Source organism: Oncorhynchus keta, chromosome 35 (assembly GCF_023373465.1).
Source record: "Oncorhynchus keta strain PuntledgeMale-10-30-2019 chromosome 35, Oket_V2, whole genome shotgun sequence".
NCBI classification, from domain to species: domain Eukaryota; kingdom Metazoa; phylum Chordata; class Actinopteri; order Salmoniformes; family Salmonidae; genus Oncorhynchus; species Oncorhynchus keta.
In genome coordinates, this window is record NC_068455.1 from 18,532,290 (window position 1) to 18,558,897 (window position 26,608).

General features: G+C 43.9%; 1 protein-coding gene across 4 annotated transcripts in view; it reads left to right on the top strand.

The window, feature by feature from the left end:
• LOC118369058 (mitogen-activated protein kinase-binding protein 1-like) overlaps window positions 1-26,608 on the top strand; it is a 62,850-nt gene that overhangs the window by 24,222 nt on the left and 12,020 nt on the right. For 3 of the 4 annotated variants that reach the window (XM_052496662.1, XM_052496663.1, XM_052496664.1), the window contains exons 6-20: window positions 1,132-1,269; window positions 4,228-4,410; window positions 5,091-5,108; window positions 9,680-9,840; window positions 10,941-11,130; window positions 12,968-13,108; window positions 13,786-13,970; window positions 14,599-14,690; window positions 16,704-16,829; window positions 17,040-17,110; window positions 18,078-18,199; window positions 24,240-24,315; window positions 24,430-24,541; window positions 24,786-24,972; window positions 25,629-25,780. In XM_052496662.1, coding sequence (XP_052352622.1) covers window positions 1,132-1,269; window positions 4,228-4,410; window positions 5,091-5,108; window positions 9,680-9,840; window positions 10,941-11,130; window positions 12,968-13,108; window positions 13,786-13,970; window positions 14,599-14,690; window positions 16,704-16,829; window positions 17,040-17,110; window positions 18,078-18,199; window positions 24,240-24,315; window positions 24,430-24,541; window positions 24,786-24,972; window positions 25,629-25,780 — 1,954 coding nt within the window. The remainder of the gene's footprint in view (window positions 1-1,131; window positions 1,270-4,227; window positions 4,411-5,090; window positions 5,109-9,679; window positions 9,841-10,940; window positions 11,131-12,967; window positions 13,109-13,785; window positions 13,971-14,598; window positions 14,691-16,703; window positions 16,830-17,039; window positions 17,111-18,077; window positions 18,200-24,239; window positions 24,316-24,429; window positions 24,542-24,785; window positions 24,973-25,628; window positions 25,781-26,608) is intronic. The other variant, XM_052496665.1, reaches the window with a different exon arrangement.

A 26,608-nucleotide genomic window follows, 5' to 3' on the forward strand; every position in this document is an offset into this window, starting at 1 on the left:
TCTCTGTACTTTGCGCTGTTCATCTTTGCCTCGATCCTGACTAGTCTCCACGTCTCTGCCACTAAAAAACATCCCCACAGCATGACGCTGCCACCACCACCATGCTTCACTGTAGGGATGGTGCCAGGTTTCCTCCAGATGTGATGCTTGGCATTCAGGCCAAAGAGTTCAATCTTGGTTTCATCAGACCAGAGAGTCTTGTTTCTCATGGACTGAGAGTCCTTTAGGTGCCTTTTGGCAAACTCCAAGCGGGCTGTCATGTGCCTTTTACCGAGGAGTGGCTTCCGTCTGACCACTCTACCATAAAGGCCTGATTGGTGGAGTGCTGCAGAGATGGTTGTCCTTCTGGAATGTTCTCCCATCTCCACAAAGGAACTCTGGAGCTCTGTCAGGGTGACCATCGGGTTCTTGGTCACCTCGCTGACCAAGGCTCTTCTCCCCTGATTGGTCAGTTTGGCCGGGCGGTCAGCTCTAGAAAGAGTCTTGGTGGTTCCAAACATCTTTCATTTAAGATTGATGGAGGCCACTGTGTTCTTGGGGACCTTCAATGCTGCATACATTTTTTGGTACCTTTCCCCAGATTGGTACTGCTACACAATCCTGTCTCGGAGCTCTATGGACAATTCCTTCAACCTCATGCCTTGGTTTTTGCTCTGACATGCACTGTCAACTGTGGGACCTTATATAGACAGGTGTGTGCCTTTCAAATCATGTCCAATCAATTGAGTATATTATAGCTGGACTCAAATCATGTTCTAGAAACATCTCAAGGATGATTAGTGGAAACAGGAAGCATCTGAGCTCATTTTTGAGTGTCATAGAAAAGGGTCTGAATACTTATGGTAATTATTTTTATTTTTAATACATTTCGCTTTGTCATTATGGGGTATTGTGTGTAGATTGAGAAGAGATTAAAAATACAATTTAGATTAAGGCTGTAATATAACAAAATGTTGAAAATGTCTGAATACTTTCCAAATGCACTAGACCGTTATAGTGGAAAATGCTAAGTGCTGTTTTTGAGCTACCCTTCAATGTTTTATACTATTTTTACTTGATTCTTGTCTGAGGACAAAGTATAAATCCACCGTTGATCTAAAGTTCTGTTCTGTGCTCTTCTTCTCTGCTCAGAAAAACATAGTGGTGGCAGCCAACAAGGTGTCCAGTAAAGTCACAGCTGTGTCCTTCTCAGATGACAGCAACTACTTTGTCACGGCAGGGAACAGGCACGTCAAGTTCTGGTACCTGGATCACACCAAATCGTCCAAGGTATTCACACAGTCACACCAAATCATCCAAGGTATTCACACAGTCACACCAAATCATCCAAGGTATTCACACAGTCACACCAAATCATCCAAGGTATCCACACAGTCACACCAAATCATCCAAGGTATCCACGCAGTCACACCAAATCATCCAAGGTATTCACACAGTCACACCAAACCATCCAAGGTATCCACACAGTCACACCAAATCATCCAAGGTATCCACACAGTCACACCAAATCATCCAAGGTATTCACACAGTCACACCAAATCATCCAAGGTATTCACACAGTCACACCAAATCATCCAAGGTATTCACACAGTCACACCAAATCATCCAAGGTATTCACACAGTCACACCAAATCATCCAAGGTATTCACACAGTCACACCAAATCATCCAAGGTATTCACACAGTCACACCAAATCATCCAAGGTATTCACACAGTCACACCAAATCATCCAAGGTATCCACACAGTCACACCAAATCATCCAAGGTATCCACACAGTCACACCAAATCATCCAAGGTATCCACACAGTCACACCAACAACAACATTTCTTAACTGGGCAGTGTGCAGTTGCTACATCCATTTTTGATGTAAATGAATGATATGTGCTCATTGATTGTTTCCTGAAGAATATAATGTATAAATGCCTCCTGAGCTTAGTTCACCTGTCGTACACGATCAGAACCCCAAATATAAGCCAATGTTTGTAAACAATGTAAACAAACACTATATAGCCTCAACATGGATACAACTATACTGAACAAAAATATAAACACAACATGTAAAGTGTTGGTCCCATTTTTCATGAGTTTAAACTCATGAAAGATCCCAGAAATCCCAGAAATGTTCCATACACACAAGCTTATTTCTCTACAATGTTGTGCACAAATTTGTGTTCATCCCTGTTAGTGAGCATTTTTCCTTTGCCAAGATAGTCCATCCACCTGACAGATGTGGCATATCAAGAAACTGATTAAACAGCATGATCATTACACAGGTGCTCCTTGTGCTGGGGACAATAAAAGGCCACTCTAAAATGTGCAGTTTTGTCACACAACACAATGCCACCGATGTCTCAAGTTTTGAGGGAGTGTGCAATTGGCATGCTGACTGCAGGAATGTCCAACAGAGCTGTTGCTGAGAAGTATTTCTGTCTGTTATAAAGCCCTTTTGTAGGGAAAAACATATTCTGATTGGTTGAGCCTGGCTCCCCAGTGGGTAGACTTGGCTCCCAAGTGGGTGGGCCTCTGCGCCCCTGCCCAGTCATGTGAAATCCATAGATTAGGGCCTAATGAATTTATTTCACTTGACCGATTTCCTTCTATGAACTGTAAGGGACTAAAATCTTGAATTCTTGCATATTGTGTTTATATTTTTGTTCAGTATAAATGTTGATATGGATATACACTACCGTTGAAAAGTTTGGGGTCACTTAGAAATGTCCTTGTTTTCCATGAAAACATACATGAAATGAGTTGCAAAATGAATAGGAAATATAGTCAAGATGTTGACAAGGTTATAAATAATTATTTTTAATTTGAAAATGAATTGTGTCCTTCACACTTTGCTTTCGTCATTTAATCCTCCATTTGCAGCAATTATAGCCTTGCAGACCTTTGGCATTCTAGTTGTCAATTTGTTGAGGTAATCTGAAGAGATGTCACCCCATGCTTCCTGAAGCACCTCTCACAAGTTGGATTGGCTTGATGGGCACTTCTACGTACCATGCGGTCAAGCTGCTCCCACAATAGCACAATAGGGTTGAGATTCGGTGACTGTGCTGGCCACTCCATTATAGACAGAATGCCAGCTCACTGCTTCTTCCCTAAGTAGTTATTGCATAGTTTGAAGCTGTGTTTTGGGTCATTGTCCTGTTGTAGGAGGAAACTGGCCCAATTAAGCTCCGTCCACAGGGTTTGGCATGGCGTTGCAAAATGGAGTGATAACCTTCCTCCTTCAAGATCCCTTTTACCCTGTACAAATATCCCATTTTACCACCACCACAGCACCCCCAGACCATCACATTGCCTCCACCATGCTAGACAGATAGCGTCAAGCACTCCTCCAGCATCTTCATTTTTTTCTGTCTCACGAATGTTCTTCTTTGTGATCCGAACACCTCAAACTTAGATCCGTCTGTCCATAACTTTTTCCAATCTTCCTCTGTCCAGTGTCTGTGTTATTTTGCCCATCTTAATGTTTTATTTTTATTGTCCAGTCTATTGCTTTTTCTTTGCAACTCTGTCTAGAAGGCCAGCATCCTGGAGTCGCCTCTTCACTGTTGACGTTGAGACTGGTGATTTGCCTGTACTATTTATGAAGCTGCCAGTTGAGGACTTGTGAGGCGTCTGTTTCTCAAACTAGACACTCTAATGTACTTGTCCTCTTGCTCAGTTGTGCACCGGGGCTTCCTACTCGTATTTCTATTCTGGTTAGGGCCAGTACTGTTTCTCAAACTAGACACTCTAATGTACTTGTCCTCTTGCTCAGTTGTGCACCAGGGCTTCCTACTCGTCTTTCTATTCTGGTTAGGGCCAGTTTGCTCCGTTCTTTGAAGGGAGTAGTACACAGCATTGTACGAGATCTTCAGTTTCTTGGCAACATATTAGGTGTATGCTAATAAGCTGTAGAAATAATTTTTCAATTTATAAGACTTTCATAAAGGAAATGTTTATTGTTGGAAGGTAACAAATATGTACGGCACTGGGTTGGAGGTCAGAAGAACAGTCAGGGAAACGTCTCTCTAATCGCTCAAGTTATTAGAATAAAGACAAATGTCACACATCAACTTCAATAGCCATGTTGAGGCCGTATAGAAGGTCTTACATCCCGGGGTTTGGGACAACATAACAAACTGATGGACTAGATCTATCAGACCCCATAGCAATGTCTCTCTAACCATCTCTCCATTCCTTTTTCCCTCCCTGCCTCCCTCTGTCCGTCTGCTAGGTGAACGCCACGGTTCCTCTGCTGGGTCGCTCGGGGCTCCTGGGGGAGCTGAGGAACAACTTCTTCAGTGACGTGGCATGTGGGAAGGGTCGTAAAGCCGGCAGCACCTTCTGCATCACCTCCTCGGGCCTGCTCTGCGAGTTCAGTGACAAACGCCTGCTGGACAAATGGGTGGAGCTAAGGGTGAGTTAGTAGACTCTGTCGTCACGTTCATTAAGGACACAATGTAGCAAAACCTTTTGCAACCGAAAACAGACATGAGACTTGTTATAAGACAAATTCATAAAATCAAGAATCGGCTTCCTTGACTCAATAATTATAATCATAAGTATTCCTCTGTAGGGTTGAAAAGGCATATAAACTAAAAATGAAACCCTGAATTTGATGACATATTCCAGTTTATTGGACAAATTCAGGCAGTAGGCTACTTCCCTGTTTCACTGAGACTAGCTGCCTGGCTGTATCCACAGGCGTAGGGTAGCACTGAATCGTTTTGTCTAAAACTGTCTGAATGAATGGAGATGTATCACTATTGTAACGATTATGTGTAAATGTTGTCAGAGAGAGAGAGTTAGTGATTTATCACAGCTTTCTAATGCATGATCAGATTAGAATATAACCCCCTTTCAATCTATATGTGGCACAGTTTCAAACTTTCACTTGACTGAGCTACTTCAAAAAAATAAAATATTCCTCATTCTACATGTAATCTAGTCCTACAAAACACAGCTTTCACTTCTGTATAAAGGTAAATTATAGACAGACAACTGGCTCGTGTTGGTGGAGTATTAATTTGACCTTTCATGCTGCTGTCTGTCTAATATCAGTGTTGTTGTGCTTTTTCCTCCTCTCACACTGTCCAGAAGAACGACAGTGTCACAGTAAGTCTGTCCATTGCCTGTCCTGCAGTTCCATGTCACATCAGCTGAAAGTTATTCCCCGCCCCCTCCGTTTCCCCTGAGCATCCAATTGGAGGGTTTCTCAGAATGCTGCATTCTATCATGCCTTTGACATTCCACCCCATTGGTGTGTGATAATATAATAATAATAATAATAATAATAATAATATAAATAATAATATTTAGCAGACTCTTTTATCCAAAGCGACTTACAGTCATGTGTGCATACATTCTACGTATGGGTGGTCCCGGGAATCGAACCCACTACCCTGGCGTTACAAGCGCCATGCTCTACCAACTGAGCTACAGAAGGATGTGAGCACCACCTTTCGCTATAGGCTGACATTAATTCACATGACAAGCTGTGGTCAATGTGATGCCATTATCAGCATCACTGCTCACATCACTGGTCCCTTTACTTTGGTGTGAGAACAAACATGAACTCATCAGTGTTTCCACCCTAGGCCTTAGATACTGCTCACATCACTGCTCGTGCCCACCTCAAGTTCTGAGGGCCTGAGAAAATGATGTTGACTTGAGGGATACTCTGTTTGTGGGTTTTAGCTGTAATGTACTGCATGGGAATTATCAGTCAAACAGTCAGCTTTTACAGTTTTACATTACATTTTACATTTTAGTCATTTAGCAGAAGCTCTTATCCAGAGCGAGTAACAGGAGTGATTATTGTTAAGTGCCTTGCTCAAGGGCACATCGACAGAACCAGTGACCTTTTGGTTACTGTCCCAACACTCTTAACCACTAGGCTCCCTGCCTCTCCGGCTACAGAATCCATGCAGCATTACGATCAAACCAGCTCTGAGGTCACAACAACCTTTTCCTGAACTTGTACCACATGATTGTAACCCCACTCTGCTACCTTCCTGCTAACAGGGCTGAATTGGGTGCACAGTCATGCTTTTGTGGGAGGGAGGGAGGGAGGGGAGGGGAGAGGGAGGGGGAGAGGGAGGAGAGAGAGGGAGAGAGGAGAGGGAGAGAGAGAGGGAGAGAGAGAGAGGGAGAGAGAGGGAGAGAGAGAAGAGAGAGAGAGAGAGAGAGAGAAGAGAGAGAGAAGAGAGAGAGAGAAGAGAGAGAAGAGAGAGAGAGAGAGAGAGAGAGAGAGAGAGAGAGAGAGAGAGAGAGAGAGAGAGAGAGAGAGAGAGAGAGAGAGAGAGAGAGAGAGAGAGAGAGAGAGAGAGAGAGAGAGAGAGAGAGAGAGAGAGAGAGAGAGAGAGAGAGAGAGAGAGAGAGAGAGAGAGAGAGAGAGAGAGAGAAAACACACTACAATGCTTGTTCTGTCTCAACTGCAGCTACTCCATCACATTCCATCCTGGCCTATCAGACAGCTGATATCAACCTCTCCACTCAAGCTGCTCATCTCAAAACTGACTTCATTAATTTACGCTCTTAACATTCTCACTGTGAAGCTACCAGTGTGGATTAATTTAAAAGCAGGCTGTGATCTAGCCTGTTCTACAACATCCAACTAGGACATGTCTTTCATCCCTTCACATGAACTGCATATCTTATCTGCTGTAGGCCATGAGCGGGATCATCCTATGTCACAACTACACTCTTCCCCAGAGGCCACTTGAAGCTGCCACTTTCGTATATTTTGTTTTCTCCCCTTCTAAGATGGTTGCTTCTCTGGCATGCCGTAGTTAGCAGTGCACTGACTGGGAAAACACAGCATGCAACCCAAGTGGAGAATGTATAAAAAAAAACATTTAGTAAATGAATGTTATTAGACTTGGAGAAAAAGCTGTGTCCATTCTGGGCTGCATGCCTGACTGAGTTACTGTTATTCATCATTTCAAGCATCATTCTGGTAAATTGTAAGTGTGTTGTTATTTTCAAGCTGGATGCCTAGATCTGGATCTGTTGTGTGGTTCATGGAGTGGATACCATATCCCATCTCCTTCACCACAGTGAAATATCTGTTGTGTGGTTCATGGAGTGGATACCATATCCCATCTCCTTCACCACAGTGAAATATATGATGTGTGGTTCATGGAGTGGATACCATATCCCATCTCCTTCACCACAGTGAAATATCTGTTGTGTGGTTCATGGAGTGGATACCATATCCCATCTCCTTCACCACAGTGAAATATATGATGTGTGGTTCATGGAGTGGATACCATATCCCATCTCCTTCACCACAGTGAAATATCTGTTGTGTGGTTCATGGAGTGGATACCATATCCCATCTCCTTCACCACAGTGAAATATATGATGTGTGGTTCATGGAGTGGAAACCATATCCCATCTCCTTCACCACAGTGAAATATATGATGTGTGGTTCATGGAGTGGATACCATATCCCATCTCCTTCACCACAGTGAAATATATGATGTGTGGTTCATGGAGTGGATACCATATCCCATCTCCTTCACCACAGTGAAATATATGATGTGTGGTTCATGGAGTGGATACCATATCCCATCTCCTTCACCACAGTGAAATATATGATGTGTGGTTCATGGAGTGGAGACCATATCCCATCTCCTTCACCACAGTGAAATATATGATGTGTGGTTCATGGAGTGGAGACCATATCCCATCTCCTTCACCACAGTGAAATATATGATGTGTGGTTCATGGAGTGGATACCATATCCCATCTCCTTCACCACAGTGAAATATATGATGTGTGGTTCATGGAGTGGATACCATATCCCATCTCCTTCACCACAGTGAAATATATGATGTGTGGTTCATGGAGTGGATACCATATCCCATCTCCTTCACCACAGTGAAATATATGATGTGTGGTTCATGGAGTGGAGACCATAGCCCATCTCCTTCACCACAGTGAAATATATGATGTGTGGTTCATGGAGTGGAGACCATATCCCATCTCCTTCACCACAGTGAAATATATGATGTGTGGTTCATGGAGTGGAGACCATATCCCATCTCCTTCACCACAGTGAAATATATGATGTGTGGTTCATGGAGTGGATACCATATCCCATCTCCTTCACCACAGTGAAATATATGATGTGTGGTTCATGGAGTGGAGACCATATCCCATCTCCTTCACCACAGTGAAATATATGATGTGTGGTTCATGGAGTGGAAACCATATCCCATCTCCTTCACCACAGTGAAATATATGATGTGTGGTTCATGGAGTGGATACCATATCCCATCTCCTTCACCACAGTGAAATATATGATGTGTGGTTCATGGAGTGGATACCATATCCCATCTCCTTCACCACAGTGAAATATATGATGTGTGGTTCATGGAGTGGATACCATATCCCATCTCCTTCACCACAGTGAAATATATGATGTGTGGTTCATGGAGTGGATACCATATCCCATCTCCTTCACCACAGTGAAATATATGATGTGTGGTTCATGGAGTGGATACCATATCCCATCTCCTTCACCACAGTGAAATATATGATGTGTGGTTCATGGAGTGGAGACCATATCCCATCTCCTTCACCACAGTGAAATATATGATGTGTGGTTCATGGAGTGGAGACCATAGCCCATCTCCTTCACCACAGTGAAATATATGATGTGTGGTTCATGGAGTGGATACCATATCCCATCTCCTTCACCACAGTGAAATATATGATGTGTGGTTCATGGAGTGGAGACCATATCCCATCTCCTTCACCACAGTGAAATATATGATGTGTGGTTCATGGAGTGGAAACCATATCCCATCTCCTTCACCACAGTGAAATATATGATGTGTGGTTCATGGAGTGGATACCATATCCCATCTCCTTCACCACAGTGAAATATCTGTTGTGTGGTTCATGGAGTGGATACCATATCCCATCTCCTTCACCACAGTGAAATATATGATGTGTGGTTCATGGAGTGGATACCATATCCCATCTCCTTCACCACAGTGAAATATCTGTTGTGTGGTTCATGGAGTGGATACCATATCCCATCTCCTTCACCACAGTGAAATATATGATGTGTGGTATTTTTAAATTAGATCATTTTTGAGAACTATCAAAAATAAAAACTAGACTTCAGGGAGAATCAAAAAATTCCCCAAATGTCATGGAATGTGGCCCCCATTGATTTTGTTATAATATTTGAGTCACAGATGGCGTAAGAACAAAAAAAAAAACAAATTTTTTCTCCGCCCCAATGCAAAAAAGCTAGAATTTCAGGAAATATTGTTTCTACGGCCAAGAGCTGGACATTTAAAATGTTGGGTCTAACCTTGCCGCCGCTGCTGAAAAAAACCCTATGGGAAACACTGTGACTGCTAGTTCCTAGTGGGTTCTTTGGTGCCTCTCTGGCAATGGTCTTCAATTTAATATGTTCAATATCATTAACAGACAGTACTGTAGCTATTTTCTGCTGTCTCTGCACTTCATTTCCCTGAAGTACTGGGCTGCATCCCAAATAGCACCCTATTCCCTATGTGTTGCTCTAGTGAGGCAGAAGGGAATGGAGCCAGGCGGGTCCCTGTCCTGTCTTCTCTACATCCTGTAGTGGAGGAAACCCTGCCGTGTGTGTTTTACGTAGTGGACAGTAAGTGTGTCCTCTCTAACCATCCTCCTCTGCCCTGCAGACCAGTCAGGCCACATCTCTGTCTGTGACGGACGAACTGATCTTCTGTGGCTGTGCCGACGGCACGGTTAGGGCCTTCAGCCCCGTCAACCTACACTTCATCTGTACCCTGCCACGCCCACACTGCCTGGGCACAGACATCGCCACCGTTGTGGAGGCTAGGTGAGTGTCCCTGACCTTAACCTCCACACATTGCAGACGACGTACAGAGGTTTTTATGTGTGCAATAATTCATATTTTATAATCAATTGGGGCTGTAATTGCCTATATAGTGACATAGGGGAAAAATGGATATGAGAGAACCTGTTTTTTGTCAACATTATGACTTTTAAAAGTCGCCCTGGTCGTGAATGAAGTATTTAAATGGTGTCTTTTTGACTGTGGGAAGTGAGAACAGTCTCTGTCTGTCCTGTTGGTTAGCCAGAGCGGTGTGGGTTGTGTGGTATCTTGTTCTCATACAGCATCATACTCTACATACTTATGCAAATACAAAGCAAACCAACTACACAACATACCCTTTAATGATTTCCTGTTCATCCAGGATGCACGTGGGCCCAGCTGGAGTTAAATGTCATTGTTTTGTATTCCTGTATCCCACTCAATCTCTTTTTAAATCAACATTTTGTTGTTGATGCCTTCAGTAAGACGGACAGAGATTCCTCTGAGAGTTAGTTCTTCTCCTCATAAATATGGACTAAGTGAATGCAGAGTCTGGAATGCTGCTGGTTCATTTCCCTGTTCAACTGACTTCCTGACAATAGACCCCAGATGTTATAACAGATTAGCTGAATAATCATGTATGTAGCATGTTTGTGTGGGTTGTGAAAAATCCCACCAATGGAATAACTTACTGCATGTTTGCATCCCAAATTACACCCTTTTCCCTATTCGGTGTATTACTTTTGACCAGGACCCATAGATGGCTGTGTAGGTCATGTCGAAGCTGCTATTAAGTGAAGCCATCAAGGTCAGCTCACTACTGTTTATAGAAGTTTCTGTGGGAAACTCCATAGACGGGCAAGACCTCTCCAGTAGGCAGGCACATTATGCTCTGGCCAAAAACACAACCATTAAATTGTTGGTAAAGGGATGCCAGCCCAGCCAATAGCTGGGCTTTTCTCATAACCACTGAATTGGGTTAGCTTGTACTGTAACTATAAAGTATCTCTGGGTTCTGGAAAAGTGCTTTATAAATTCAATATATATATTTATTTTATTAGAGTATTACAGTGTTATTATATCCTAACTCTCCCTCCCTCCAGTCACCTCTTCAGCCACAAGATGGACGCCCGGTGTCCAGACACGGTGGCTGTATCTTATGACCCTGCGAGCCGCTGGCTGTCCTGTGTCTACAACGACCACAGCCTGTACGTGTGGGACGTACGGGACCTCCGCAAAGTGGGCAAGGTCTACTCCGCCCTTTACCACTCGGCCTGCGTGTGGAACGTCGAGGTAAGGCGGGAGGGAGGCCTGGAGGAACATGTTGCTCTTTACTCCCTGTGTAGAGATCGTTTTACATGTAGAAAATAAACAAGATACCTGTTGCACACTGTTGAATGGTGGTCTCATATACAGTGCATTCGGAAAGTATTCAGACCCCTTTACTTTTTTCACATTTTGTTACGTTACAGCCTTATTTGCACATTTATAAAAAAACAACAACTGAAATCACATTTACTTAAGTATTCAGACAGAAAGTAGAAAGTGGCAGAAAGTACAGCCTTGAGTTTTCTTGGGTATGACACTACAAGCTTGGCACACCTGTATTTGGGGAGTTTCCCCCATTCTTCTCTGCAGATCCGGTTAGTCAGGTTAGATGGGGAGCGTCGCTGTACAGCTATTTTCAGGTCTCTCCAGAGATGTTCGATCGGGTTCAAGTCCGGGCTCTGGCTGGGCCATTCAAGGACATTCAGAGTCTTGTCCCGAAGCCACTCCTGCATTGTCTTGGTTGTGTGCTTAGGGTCGTTGTCCTGTTGGAAGGTTAAACTTCCCCCCAGTCTGAGGTCCTGAGTGCTCTGGAACAGGTTTTCATCAAGGATATCTCTGTACTTTGCTCCGTTCCTCTTTCCCTCAATCCTGACGAGTCTCCCAATCCCTACAGCTGAAAAACATCCCCACAACATGATGCTGCCACCACCACTATGCTTCACCGTAGGGATGGTGCCAGGTTTCCTCCAGATGTGATGCTTGGCATTTAGGCCAAAGAGTTCAATCTTGGTTTCATCAGACCAGAGAATCTTGTTTCTCATGGTCTGAGAGTCTTTAGGTGTCCTTTGGCAAACTCCAAGCGGGCTGTCATGTGCGTTTTACTGAGGAGTGGCTTCCATCTGATCACTCTACCATAATGGCCTGATTGGTGGAGTGCTGCAGAGATGGTTGTCCTTCTGGAAGGTTCTCCCATCTCTACATATGAACGCTGGAGCTCTGTCAGAGTGACCATCGGGTTCTTGGTCACCTCCCTTAACAAGGCCCTTCTCACCCGAATGCTCAGTTTGGCCGGGTGGCCGGCTCTAGAAAGTGTCTTGGTGGTTCCAAACGTCTTCCTTTTAAGAATGATGGAGGCCACTGTGTTCTTGGGGACCTTCAATGCTGCAGAAATGTTTTGGTACCCTTCCCCAAATCTGTGCCTCGACACAATCCTGTCTTGGAGCTCTACGGACATTTCCTTCAACGGCATGGCTTGGTTTTTGCTCTGACATGCGCTGTTAACAGTGGGACCTTTATATAGACAGGTGTGTGCCTTTACAAATCATGTCCAATCAATTGAATTTACCACAGTTGGACTCCAATCAAGTTGTAGAACCATCTCAAGCATGATCAATGGAACAGGATGATCAATGGAATAGCATGTACCTGAGCACAATTTCAAGTGTCATAGCAAAGGGTGTAAGTACTTTTATAAATAAGCTATTTTTATACTTTTGCCAAAATGTCTAAACCTGTTTTTGCTTTGTCATTATGGGGTAGTGTGTGTAGATTGATGAGGATGTTATTGAATCTATTTTAGAATAAGGCTGTAACGTAACAAAGTGTGGAAAAAGTCAAGGGTCAATACTTTCTGAATGTACTGTATATTGTTAAACCGCGTGCGGTTATCTTTTTATTTTCGATGAAGCCATTTGTCCCACCAGCAGCTGGAATCTATCTGGATGTGCATACGCTAGTTTAGAACAAATCTTTCCGTGTCCTCTGTACCTGTCAGGTGTACCCAAAATGTATGTAGATTCATATTTACATCATCTCTCCTAGACAGGTCTACTGATGTTTCATTTCCTCTGTACCTGTACAGGTGTACCCAGACAGGGTAAGTGATGGCAGGCAGCCCTGTTTGCCTCCAGGCTCCTTCCTCAGCTGTTCTTCAGACAATACTGTCCGGCTCTGGAACACTGATGGACACAACACAACTCTTAGCCGCAACGTCATCAGCAACGTGCGTCTGTCTCACTCTCACACACCCTTTATCTAAACCCTGATCTCAATATGAATGACTGCTGATTGAGTTTTGATGCAAAGTATTTCTACTCAAGAACTTTTGAATCCTGAGTTATGCCACAGATAGAACAATGAGAGAGATATTTCACTGGATGTATAAATGTGAAGCATCCTGTTGGTGTTTCCACTCACTACCAAATACGGTAGTGAGAGGAAGCCCACTGGCGGGCAGTGGGAGAAGATGTAATAAGATGGATTTTGGCCGACATTCTGTAAATCTTCTCATCATTTGATCTCAATAAACTTTCCTGTTCCCAAAACTAGAATATGTTCTGAACAGAACAGACTACAAATGCTGTTGTTTAGAAAGAGTGCAAAGGTGAATTGAGGTATTGCACACGTGCATTTCACAGAGTAGGTGTTCCCTAACGGAAATATGCAGATGTATACTAGAATGGACCAATAGGATCTCACTAGTGTGTGTTTGGCTCTGCCCACCTCCTTCTTGTTCTGCCCACTATGACTCGTGTGTTCCCTTTGGAAACGGCAAACTGTGGTCAATCTTGTTTTAGTTATAAAAAAATATTTTGTTTTGCTTTAAGAGGGGGAAACTGACGCTGTTGCGCACCCCCCCAAATTCTCAGCTAATAACCCCCCTTCTCTCCGTCTGTCCAGGACCTCCAGAAGATCATCTACATGGACAACAACACGGCCGGCCTGCTGGACACAGAGTGCCTCAACTCGGGGAACGGAGAGAAGGCCGACCCTCAGACCTCCGAGACCAGGACGGGCATCAGGACCATGTGTGTCAGCCCAGACGGGCAGCACCTGGCATCGGGCGACCGGACCGGCACCTTGAGGTACTGTTGGAGAAAAAGAGCGGTTTGTTCGCACACCTGTAGTTTAAAGTCTATGGAAGAAACTGTTGTAGAATGAGAAACTCTAGCACACTGGTGTTCTTGATTACTCCACAAACAATTGATTGGATCCCTTTTAAACTAATGAATGTTTGGGTCAGTAGACCTTCATCAGGGTAAACCCTGAGGTACAGTACCCCTGCTATGCCGTCCCAGAGAGAGCCTTGTTTTCCTTCACTACCCCTCAGGACTCAGCACCTCTATGTCCTAATGAAATTCCCTAACTAGACTCCTGGGAGGGTGTGTGTGTGAGCGTGTACGTGTGGTAATGTTAATTGGGGTTGGAGTAGGCTGGTGTCCATTCAGGCAGCAGCCTAGCTGACTCTCTGTCCACATCACTGGATGGATAGATGCTGACCCAGTTAACACCAAGACTATTTTTTGTTAATTAACTTTGTCACGCAAAAGTGAATGATGGCGGTCTACTCTGCATTTTACTGCAGCCCAGCGGTGTCTCTGTGTGTGGCGAGACTGACCTGTAACAGTGTGCTCCTCGTAAAAACAAAATTGTGTTGTTATGGGAGCATAACAGGACTAATCTAGTACTATTTTGTTCTGTTTGCTGTTGCAGGATCCACGATCTAGAGAGCATGGGGGAGATTCTGAACGTTCAGGCCCACGACTCAGAGATCCTGTGTCTGGAATACTCCAAGCCTGAGACGGGTACATTCAATTGTTACCAGAATTATTTGTAAATGTTTTATTTAACCTTTATTTAACTAGGCAAATTGTTACCGTAATAACATTCTACCTTCTATGTAGTTAGCTAACTCATACTGAATACAGATATTTATTGTTCGCTTGCAAGCCATGACAAGCCTGAGGCAGATTTCCCCTGTTCTGGGAGGAAATGAGAGACAACAAGGTTAAAGATACTACTGTAGGTATAAACCACTATCATCTGGTTGCCAGATGCTTCACCAACCTCCCGTTGACTTGTGAAACAAACCACTTCAGAGCTCCAGCACGTTATAAAGAGACAGGGTTGGGTCCAAATGTACTGTATGTCAATTCTTCTTCGTCAAAGTTTAAATGAGCAGCTTTATAGAATTAACTTTCCCGGTTCACACATTAAAACCAAAACATCTGCTAAGAGATTTGTGAAATGGAATGTGAAAATTCTTGAAGTTATCTTTGTATCTACTGCTATGGTCAACAATATCAACACACCATGTTTCATCTCATTTGAATGTGTTGTTACAAAGAGTGTCTGTGTGTTCAGTGGGCTATTAAGAGGGCATTATCAGACCTGGTGAAGTGCCGTCCAATTCAGAGAAAAGCAAGGCAGAGCATATTATACCTGCCTGGCTTAGGCAGGCCTGAGGGTGTGTGTGTGTGTGTGTGTGTGTGTGTGTGTGTGTGTGTGTGTGTGTGTGTGTGTGTGTGTGTGTGTGTGTGTGTGTGTGTGTGTGTGTGTGTGTGTGTGTGTGTGTGTGTGTGTGTGTGTGTGTGTGTGTGTGTGTGTGTGTGTGTGTGTGTTGGGGGGCTGTGGTAGTACCCTGGCATTGGTCCCAGACCTGCTTGGCTCTCCTCCAGAACTTCATCGTCTAGCCCCAGTAGCAGCACATCTGTCACAGGGTGCGTCCCGAAAGGCCCTCGTCAAAAGAAGTACACTATATATAGGTAATAGGGTCTCATATGGGATGCATCCAGTGGCTCCCATGTTAGTCGGAGGATTGATAATATTCCAATGTTCTTAGTGGATCATTCCTCTACGTATCCATTTGGCAGTTGGCACCACACAGAGGAGCAGATAGAGAGGGCTAAGAATAAGCCCAGTACACTCCCTCTGGCTGCCTGCAGTATACGGTGCCCCCGCACATAGACTCGGTACCGGCACCCCCTGTATATAGCCTCATTATTGCTATTTGGTGTTACTTTTAAAACTGTTTGTTTATTTAGTGAATATTTTCTTAACTCTTATATTTCTTAAACTTTGCATTGTTGGTTAAGGGCTTATATGTAATCATTTCACGGTAAGGTCTACACTGGTTGTATTCGGAGCATGTGATAAATACAATTTCATTTGATGGTAACAATTCAGAGGGTGATAATAGTCAGATAACAGCCATTGCCCTGCTGGGCCTGTATTCACAAAGCATCTCAGAGTAGAGGAGTGCTGATCTAGGATCAGTTTAGCCTTTTAAATTACAATGGATAAGAGGGCGAACCTTTCCTCCTGCTATTGTATCTAGCTGGGATCAAGGTTAACAAAGTCACAAAGCTAACAGATCCAGGATCCACGTTCAATCTCAGCAAGGAGAGGATAGTGCTTTTCATTTACTGAAATTATTCCGGTTGGAAATTCAGTTAAGTGCTTCAATCCATTTTTGATTGGTTTCGATATCCATGTGATGTGACTGTCAGCTCATTGGTTCTTAAGCTAATTAATATAAGATTCTTTATGGCTGTTAAAAACAAAAAGGACCTCCTAATGAAAAGTATTTACCACCACCGAAATGGAGAACAGGGATTGGCTGCTGGTAAGTTGCTAGTGTCCTAGAGTGTCCTGGAGTGTAATGTAGGCCTATATTTGGTGTGAAGAAGGTTTTTCTCTTGTAATGACTGTGATATGTGGCTGTTTTGACCCATTTGAATGCACTGACTATAAGTCCCTCTGGTTTAGAGTGTCTGGTAATGAATAAAATATAAGTGTGAGTGTGTTGTGTGTGACAGGGCTGAAGCTGCTAGCCACAGCGAGTCGAGACCGGCTGATCCACGTGCTGGATGCAGAGCGGGAGTACAGCCTGCTGCAGACGCTGGATGAACACTCCTCTTCCATCACCGCTGTACGATTTGCTGGTGAGATTTGCAGATGACCTTTACAACATCCCGCCAACCACCCCCCTTTACCTCAAACTCTCAAGTCTCACTCCTTTAAGTTATATCAGCTACGGAAGTCAGACCTTTGGCTTCCAAAGGTGTCACGGAAGTGTCAATTGTGGCACTAGCTCGCAGTTTAAAGTTAACATGGTTATTATTGCCATGGTAACAGTGCTCCTTCTCTTTTAGCCAATGAAGGCAAGGTCAGGATGATCAGCTGTGGCGCTGACAAGAGCATCTACTTCCGCACAGCGCAGAAGGTAAAACACACACACACAATGGCGCTGCTCTAGAACAGCTGCTGCTGGAGGCTTAACTAGGTTAGGGGGACTAATGCTTTTGTGGTAAGGCTTGGCAATATTTCATCATGATCTCTCTGCATATTTTGGCCATGGACCCACATTCTTAACCGTGGCTCAGCCAACCCCTGTTTAATTTGTCTATTCCTGTTGCTTACAGCTAATTAATTAAACTCCAAGTGGCCTATTTAATAATGACACTTTTCCTCTAAGGCTTTCTGTGTCCCCTGGCTGTTGTATGCCCCAAGTCCCCGGCAGGACCTCCTTACTACATGTTGTTCTTAGCAGCGCTGGCAGATAATGATGTAATGGTATACATAGAGGAAGAAGACAAAGTGAGACTGGTGATATCATGTGACCAGAGCCATTTTAGTGAACGGAACTAGATTAACTTCACATTCAGAATTGGAGTGGTCTTTCCAGTCGTTTGACATGATAGTCTAATCCTGAAGTAGTCAGACTATTTTCAGGTTGTCTCTTAGAACCTAACCTAACCAGTGTATGAAGTAACAAATGGAGAAAATTATAATTCATCCACATTGAGATTGATGTGCAATTCTAACCCTCTGTATGTAAATGTTACAATCTAATTAACAAGTAGATGGAAAGTATTGTCATTCTCTACCATTTAATCCTTGGACTGCTTTAGAAGTCACGGCACACTGCTAGAAAAGCAACAAAAGTCCTACAAGGATACATGTTGTGGTTTATTAGAATATGGCTGCATCCCAAATGGAAACCTCTTCCCTATATGTGCTACTATTGACCAGGGCGCATACTATGACTCATTGTAACAAGATGTCTGCCAAAATAGCTTAAATAGAACAGCTCTCATTTCTCACTGGAGCATTTACAGTAGTGTTGTTAATGGCACTAGCATGGCAGTGATCTGTTTTAACCTGTGGTTGTTTTACCCTGTCGTTTACAGTCAGATGAAGGAACCGTGTTTACCCGCACCCACCACATCGTACGCAAGACAACGCTGTATGACATGGATATCGACCCCACCAGGAAGTACGCTGTTATTGGTTGTCAGGACCGCAGCATCAGGTGGGGGCCTGGTCTACTTGTCCTCGTTTGTCTCAATTATTGTTCTCGGTGTATGTATATGTGCGTCAATGTGTGTGTGTGATGACAGTTTTAGTCTGTCTGTGTATGCGTACAGTATGCGAGTGTGAGTACGTGCCAGTGGAGGCTGCTGAGGGGAGGACGGCTCATAATAATGGCTGGAATGGAGTCAATGGATTGGTATCAGCCACGTAGAAACCACTTCTTTGATGCCATTCCATTAGCTCCATTCCATTAGCTCCATTCCATTAGCTCCATTCCATTAGCTCCATTCCATTAGCTCCATTCCATTAGCTCCATTCCATTAGCTCCATTCCATTAGCTCCATTCCATTAGCTCCATTCCATTAGCTCCATTCCATTAGCTCCATTCCATTAGCTCCATTCCATTAGCTCCATTCCATTAGCTCCATTCCATAAGCTCCATTCCATTAGCTCCATTCCATTAGCTCCATTCCATTAGCTCCCTTCCATTAGCTCCAATCCAGCCGTTAGTATGAGCCGACCTCCCCTCAGCAGCCTCCACAGGAACGTGAGTGTATTTGTGTTTGACCTCTCCGTAATCTGTCAGACTGTACAGTCATCCCTCCCTAGCAGGTGGATTAGTCTTAACTCGAGTGTTGTAAACACAGGAAGGATGAGATCAGAGGCCCAGCCCCTGGCTGGTGAAGCCTGTCTCTAGCCTGTCCTGACCTGAGCCTCCATCTGCCAGCCTGCCTGCTCCAGTGTTTACATCTCTCACTCACGTTCCCCACCCTGCATCAACGACAATAACACACGCTTTGAAAGAAAATGTGGCTTAGTGTTGGCTTAAAATGCTGATATTTCAAATGCAGACTTGTAAAAAATGTGCCTCTCTGTTTCACCTCTCCAGCAGGTCGTGTGTCTACTTGTTTGAATGGCCAGTCCCTTTTATATCCTAAATACCCCATGGGTGTTACAATATGAATCTGAGATTAAATTCTTATGGCTGAAATTTCTACCATAACAGAGAAATTTCAAACAACCAAGTTATGTTAACAACTAACCACAAGTAATGCGTCATTACATAGTGCTTTATTTATCCAGGGGTTCCCAAGGTTTATCACTCGGGGGCCCCCTTCCAGCATTGGGGAACATCCCACACCCCTTCTGTGCACGCGTCTATTTCTCTGGGCACAAGCACTGTTCATGACATACTGTTCACACCCCTCTTGTTGGTGGAGAAAATGTTGCAGGTTTAAAGATTATTTCCTGCCATTCTATACATTTTGTCATGGGGGAGAGAAAATGTTGCTGTTTTAAAGATTATTTCCTGCCATTCTATACATTTTGTCATGGAGGAGAGAAAATATTGCCGTTTTAAAGATTATTTCCTGCCATTCTATACATTTTGTCATGGGGGAGAGAAAATGTTGCAGGTTTAAAGATGATTTCCTGCCATTCTATACATGTTGTCATGGGGGAGAGAAAATATTGCCGTTTTAACGCAAATGTTCTTGCAATTCTATACATTTTGCCATGTCTGTGCATTCATGTGATATTTGATTAACAAAATTCTGATATCTATGGGCTAAAAAAACGAAATAGAAAAACATAAGCTGACATGGGCTAGTTGATCTGGATATTTCTGACAAGTTATTAACACCTCTCCAAGGTGCACAATGACTAACATGACAAGGTGCACAATGACTAACATGACAAGGTGCACAATGACTAACATGACAAGGTGCACAATGAGTAACATGACAAGGTGCACAATGACTAACATGACAAGGTGCACAATGACTAACATGACAAGGTGCACAATGACTAACATGACAAGGTGCACAATGACTAACATGACAAGGTGCACAATGACTAACATGACAAGGTGCACAATGACTAACATGACAAGGTGCACAATGACTAACATGACAAGGTGCACAATGACTAACATGACAAGGTGCACAATGACTAACATGACATGGTGCACAATGACTAACATGACAAGGTGCACAATGACTAACATGACAAGGTGCACAATGACTAACATGACAAGATTAACTGATGATGCACTACCCAATTTGGATATTCCACCCTGTGCATTCTACTATTAGCACTTTCAAAAGTAAGTTTAAAGCCGGACTGAGTTCCTTAAGAAAAAAATATATATACAGTACCTGTCAAAAGAGTGGACTCATTCAAGGGATTTTCTTTATTTTTGACAATTTTCTACATTGTAGAATAATAGTGAAGACATCAAAAACGATGAAATAACACATATGTAATCATGTAGTAACCACAAAAGTCTACTGTATATATATACATGCGGCGTGCCCCACCCTCCCCGCCCTGTGGTTTCCACAGTTTGGAAACCACACAGTTGGTGTAAATAAGATGAATGTGGCAGCGTAGTACGACTGTCCAAATAGGCCTTTCCCTCCGCTTGAGATACTTAACGTCAACTGTAAACACACCTTATGCTCCTCTGCTGTTTCAGCACAGTGATAAAACGTTACTATGGAAACTAGGCTGTTTTAACTGCATCTGAATGATAAATGTCTCCCAGGCCTTTTTGTGTATTTATTTCTGCTAGAGTTAGAGGGCTTAACTCTTGTTTAATAGGCTCTGATTTGTTCCTTATACAACTAAGTGGCGGTGCTTTAAGAGTGTGACTCAATGGTTGACTGGCTGCCCTCACACTTTGCCAGCAGGGCCCTAACTGGGCCTTGTGGGTGGTTGCCTGCCAGCTAGCTGGTGGCTGCTGGTCTCCTTCTGGCACTCAGTGAAAATGCACCAGTTAGGCTGTTAGCGTGACCCCATGTGGTCAGATGGGGAGAGACATGCATACCAGCTGTGCAGAGAGGGTATGCTCCAAAGTCGAATCAATGAGTTGGCCAGCTAACTTTGATAAATGACCAGGAATAACTATTGATTTTCTGGGTCATTAAGAAAGCTTAACTTTGATATGTTTTCATTGTTTAGTAAATTAGACCATGCCAATTTCAAACTTATGCTTAAAAAAAAATGTAAAGTTGTTTCAGTTAGCTGGCTAATTCATTAATCGTGCCTTGCAGTATACCCCACTGCTGTGCTGTTAGCACACCATGGCACAGAGTTGGTTGACTCATGAACAAATCAAATATATTTGTCACATACACATGGTTAGCAGATGTTAATGCGAGTGTAGCGAAATGCTTGTGCTTCTAGTTCTGACAATGCAGAAATAACCAACGAGTAATCTAACCTAACAATTCCAAAACTACTACCTTATACACACAAGTGTAAAGGGATAAAGAATATGTACATAAAGATATATGAATGAGTGATGGTACAGAACGGCATAGGCAAGATGCAGTAGATGGTATCGAGTACACTATATACATATGAGATGAGTAATGTGGGGTATGTAAACAAAGTGGCATAGTTTAAAGTGGCTAGTGATACATGTATTACATAAAGATGCAGTAGATGATATAGGGTACAGTATATACATATACATATGAGATAAGTAATGTAGGGTATGGAAACATTATATTAAGTAGCATTGTTTAAAGTGGCTAGTGATATATCTTACATCAATTCCCATTAATAGATGGCTGGAGTTGAGTCAGTGTGTTGGCAGCAGCCACTCAATGTTAGTGGTGGCTGTTTTAACAGTCTGATGGCCTTGAGATAGAAGCTGTTTTTCAGGGTCTCGTTCCCTGCTTTGATGCACCTGTACTGACCTCGCCTTCTGGATGATAGCGGGGTGAACAGGCAGTGGCTCGGGTGGTTGTTGTCCTTGATGATCTTTATGGCCTTCCTGTGGCATCGGGTGGTGTAGGTGTCCTGGAGGGCAGGTAGTTTGCCCCCGGTGATGCGTTGTGCAGACCTCACTACCCTCTGGAGAGCCTTACGGTTGTGGGCGGAGCAGTTGCCGTACCAGGCGGTGATACAGCCCGACAGGATGCTCTCGATTGTGCATCTGTAGAAGTTTGTGAGTGCTTTTGGTGACAAGCCGAATTTCTTCAGCCTCCTGAGGTTGAAGAGGTGCTGCTGCGCCTTCTTCACGACGCTGTCTGTGTGGGTGGACCAATTCAGTTTGTCCGTGATGTGTACGCCGAGGAACTTAAAACTTACTACCCTGTCCACTACTGTCCCATCGATGTGGATAGGGGGGTGCTCCCTCTGCTGTTTCCTGAAGTCCACAATCATCTCATTTTTTTGTTGACGTTGAGTGTGAGGTTATTTTCCTGACACCACACTCCTCACCTCCTCCCTGTAGGCCGTCTCATCATGGGGGTAATCAATCCTACCACTGTAGTGTCGTCCGCAAGCTTGATGATTGAGTTGGGGGCGTGCATGGCCACGCAGTCATGGGTGAACAGGGAGTACAGGAGAGGGCTCAGAACGCACCCTTGTGGGGCTCCAGTGTTGAGGATCAGCGGTGTGGAGATGTTGTTACCTACCCTGACCACCTGGGGGCGGCCCGTCAGGAAGTCCAGTACCCAGTTGCACAGGGCGGGGTCGAGACCCAGGGTCACGAGCTTGATGACGAGTTTGGAGGGTACTATGGCGTTAAATGCTGAACTGTAGTCGATGAACAGCATTCTCACATAGGTATTCCTCTTGTCCAGATGGGTTAGGGCAGTGTGCATTGTGGTTGAGATTGCATCGTCTGTGGACCTATTTGGGCGGTAAGCAAATTGGAGTGGGTCTAGGGTGTCAGGTAGGGTGGAGGTGATATGGTCCTTGACTAGTCTCTCAAAGCACTTCATGATGACGGAAGTGAGTGCTACGGGGCGGTAGTCGTTTAGCTCAGTTACCTTAGCTTTCTTGGGAACCGGAACAATGGTGGCCCTCTTGAAGCATGTGGGAACAGCAGACTGGGATAAGGATTGATTGAATATGTCCGTAAACACACTAGCCAGCTGGTCTGCGCATGCTCTGAGGACGCGGCTGGGGATGCCGTTTGGGCCTGCAGCCTTGCGAGGGTTAACACGTTTAAATGTTTTACTCACGTCGGCTGCAGTGAAGGAGAGTCTGCAGGTTTTGGTAGCGGGCCGTGTCAGTGGCACTGTATTGTCCTCAAAGTGGGCAAAAAAGTTATTTAGTCTGCCTGGTAGCAAGACATCCTGGTCCGTGAAGGGGCTGGTTTTCTTTTTGTCATCCGTGATTTACTGTAGACCCTGCCACATACCTCTTGTGTCTGAGCCGTTGAATTGTGACTCTACTTTGTCTCTATACTGACGCTTAGCTTGTTTGATTGCCTTACGGAGGGAATAGCTACACTGTTTGTATTCGGTCATGTTTCTGGTCATCTTTCCCTGGTTAAAAGCAGTGGTTCGCGCTTTCAGTTTCACACGAATGCTGCCACCAATCCACGGTTTCTGGTTTGGGAATGTTTTAATCGTTGCTATGGGAACGACATCATCAATGCACTTTCTAATGAACTCGCTCACCGAATCGGCGTATTCGTCAATGTTGTTGTTGGACGCAATGCAGAACATATCCCAGTCCACGTGATCGAAGCAATCTTGAAGCGTGGAATCAGATTGGTCGGACCTGAGCGTAGGAGCTTCTTGATTTAGTTTCTGTCTGTAGGCAGGAAGCAACAAAATGGAGTTGTGGTCAGCTTTTCCGAAAGGAGGGCGGGGGAGGGCCTTATATGCGTTGCGGAAGTTAGAATAGCAATTATCCGAGGTTTTACCAGCCCTGGTTGTGCAATCGATATGCTGATACAACACAGTCCAGTGTTTCCTTGAACTTTCAAGGTCAGATGACTCTGTCCCTTGATCTGAATGTTTTTCAGTCTAAAACTTAACTGTTGAGGCAGGACGTAAAATAGACAGACGGATCTGACTTGAGGTCATTGACTTATTGCCCTCCATTTTCGTGTATAGATGTGCTGACATTTGATAAACCAGAGGATTGATCACCTGATAAAGCTTCAACAGCAGAACTGTCTTTGGGATTTACTCCTGGAGTACTGAGCTGCTGGTGTGTTTTCATGTTGAGATCTGAATAGAACCTCTGTGCCTGTAGGTTCTTAGTTTGACACTTCTTTCCCCTAACAACAGAATCTTCAACATCAGTAACGGAAAACAGAAGAAACTGTACAAGGGTTCCCAAGGAGAGGATGGGACTGTCATCAAGGTGGGTTAGGCTTGCATGTTTTCATGTCATGTAGTGTTGCTGTGAAGACTAATTTGACAACATTGTTGTCTGGTTTATAAAAATTGGCCCACCGTTGTCTCTTTCACTCCTCAGGTTCAGACAGACCCCTCAGGGCTGTATGTGGCCACCAGCTGTTCAGACAAGAACATCAGCATCTTTGACTTCTACTCTGGGGAGTGTGTGGCCACCATGTTTGGACACTCTGGTAAAAACTACTCCATTTAGTTCGAAGAAATACAGCAAAATGTGTGACTGACAATCGACAGCCAGCAGTGTATTCAGAAAGGAGGAACAATCTGGAACTCCTCTTCATCATCATGTCCATCGTTGCATTTAATGACCTCTCATACTGTGAATTCCGCAGATCATTTCTTTGTTAAAAAATGTCCATAATTGAGTGCCCAGATATTTCCTTATTTTCATTTGTTTGTCTTTTTTCTTTTTCACAGAGGTTGTGACTGGAATGAAGTTTACCAATGACTGCAAGCACATGATAACTGTGTCTGGTGATAGCTGTATCTTTGTGTGGCGTCTGGCCCCGGAGCTGACCATCAGTATGAGACAGCGTCTCTCGGACCTCAAGCAGAATGGCAAGCCAGTTCAGAAGACCCCACTTCACAAACCTTGCAATCTCAGGTATCTGCAGTATTAAACACACTAATACCTTGACTCATATGACTTATTCCTGTTGTTGTTTGTTCTCTTGTTGCTGTTAGCTCCTCATGGGGCAAAGGGTATGTAGTTAATGGGATAACATGTGTTGTGCTAGCTAATACCCATAGAAAGCAAACATAACGTTTACATAACTTAGTGGAGACACACATATTCTGAATGCCAATTGACATAATACATTTGATTGATGGAGTGAAGACAAGTGTTAATCCTGAATGGTTGACATTTTAGTCATTTAGCAGAGGAACTAGGGTTAAGTGCCTTGCTCGTGGGCACATCGACAGATTTTCCACTTTGTCTACTCTGGGATTTGAACCAGAAACCATTATGGTTACTGGCCCAACGCTCTTAACCACTAGGATACCTGCTGCCCCCTTGTTTGTCTACAGGCTTGTTGCTATGAACGTTGTTAGTTATTATGTGAGTTATTCAATGTCAACTGCAAATGCACTCTGTGCTTCCCAAATGGCACCCTATTCCCTATATAGTGCACTACTTTTGACCAGGAGCCATAGGGCTCTATATAGGGAATACGGTACCATTTAGGAGGCATACAACAGGTTCCGTTTAACTATTATCACCTAATAGTGTGTGTTCTATTCTCTGTCTGTCCTGTGCAGCACCAGGAGAGAGGTACATAGCACCCCTCCCATTGTCACCATGTCCTCTGACAGTGACAAAGAGGTGGAGGAGGAGGGGATAGAAGAAGAGGATGAGGAAGAGAGGGTCTCTCCTTACATGGTGTCAGGCTGCAGTGCAAGGGAAGAGACAGGTTGGTATCTCACTTAACATACAGTACCAGTCAAAATAAGTTAATTTGTGTGATTTTCTTTCCTTCTTAATGCGTTTGATCCAATCAGTTGTGTTGTGACAAGGTAGGGGTGGTATACAGAAGATGGCCCTATTTGGTAAAAGACCAAGTCAATATTATGGCAAGAACAGGTCAAATAAGCAAAGAGAAACGAAAGTCTGTCATTACTTTATGACATGAAGTTCAGTCAATCTGGCGATTTACTGCAAAGAAACCACTACTAATGGACACCAATAAGAAGGAGATACTTGCTTGGGCCAAGAAATACGAGCAATAGACATCAGACCGGTGGAGATCTGCCCTTTGGTCCGATGAGTTCAAATGTCAGATTTTTGGTTCCAACCACCATGTCTTTGTGAAACTCGGAGTAGGTGAACAGATCTCCGTACGTGTGGTTCCCACCGTGAAGCATGGAGGAGGTGTGGGGGTGCTTTGCTGGTGACACTGTCAGTGATTTACTTAGAATTCAAGGCACACTTAACCAACTATGCTACCACAGCATTCTGCAGCGATACGCCATCCCATCTGGTTTGTGCTTAGTGGGACTATCATTTGTTTTTCAACAAGACAATGACCCAACACACCTCCAGGCTGTTTTAAGGGCTATTTGACCGAGAAAGAGAGTGATGCGTCAGATAACCTTGCCTCCACAATTTTTTATTTTTTATTCCACCTTTATTTAACCAGGTAGGCAAGTTGAGAACAAGTTCTCATTTACAATTGCGACCTGGCCAAGATAAAGCAAAGCAGTTCGACACATACAACGACACAGAGTTACACATGGAGTAA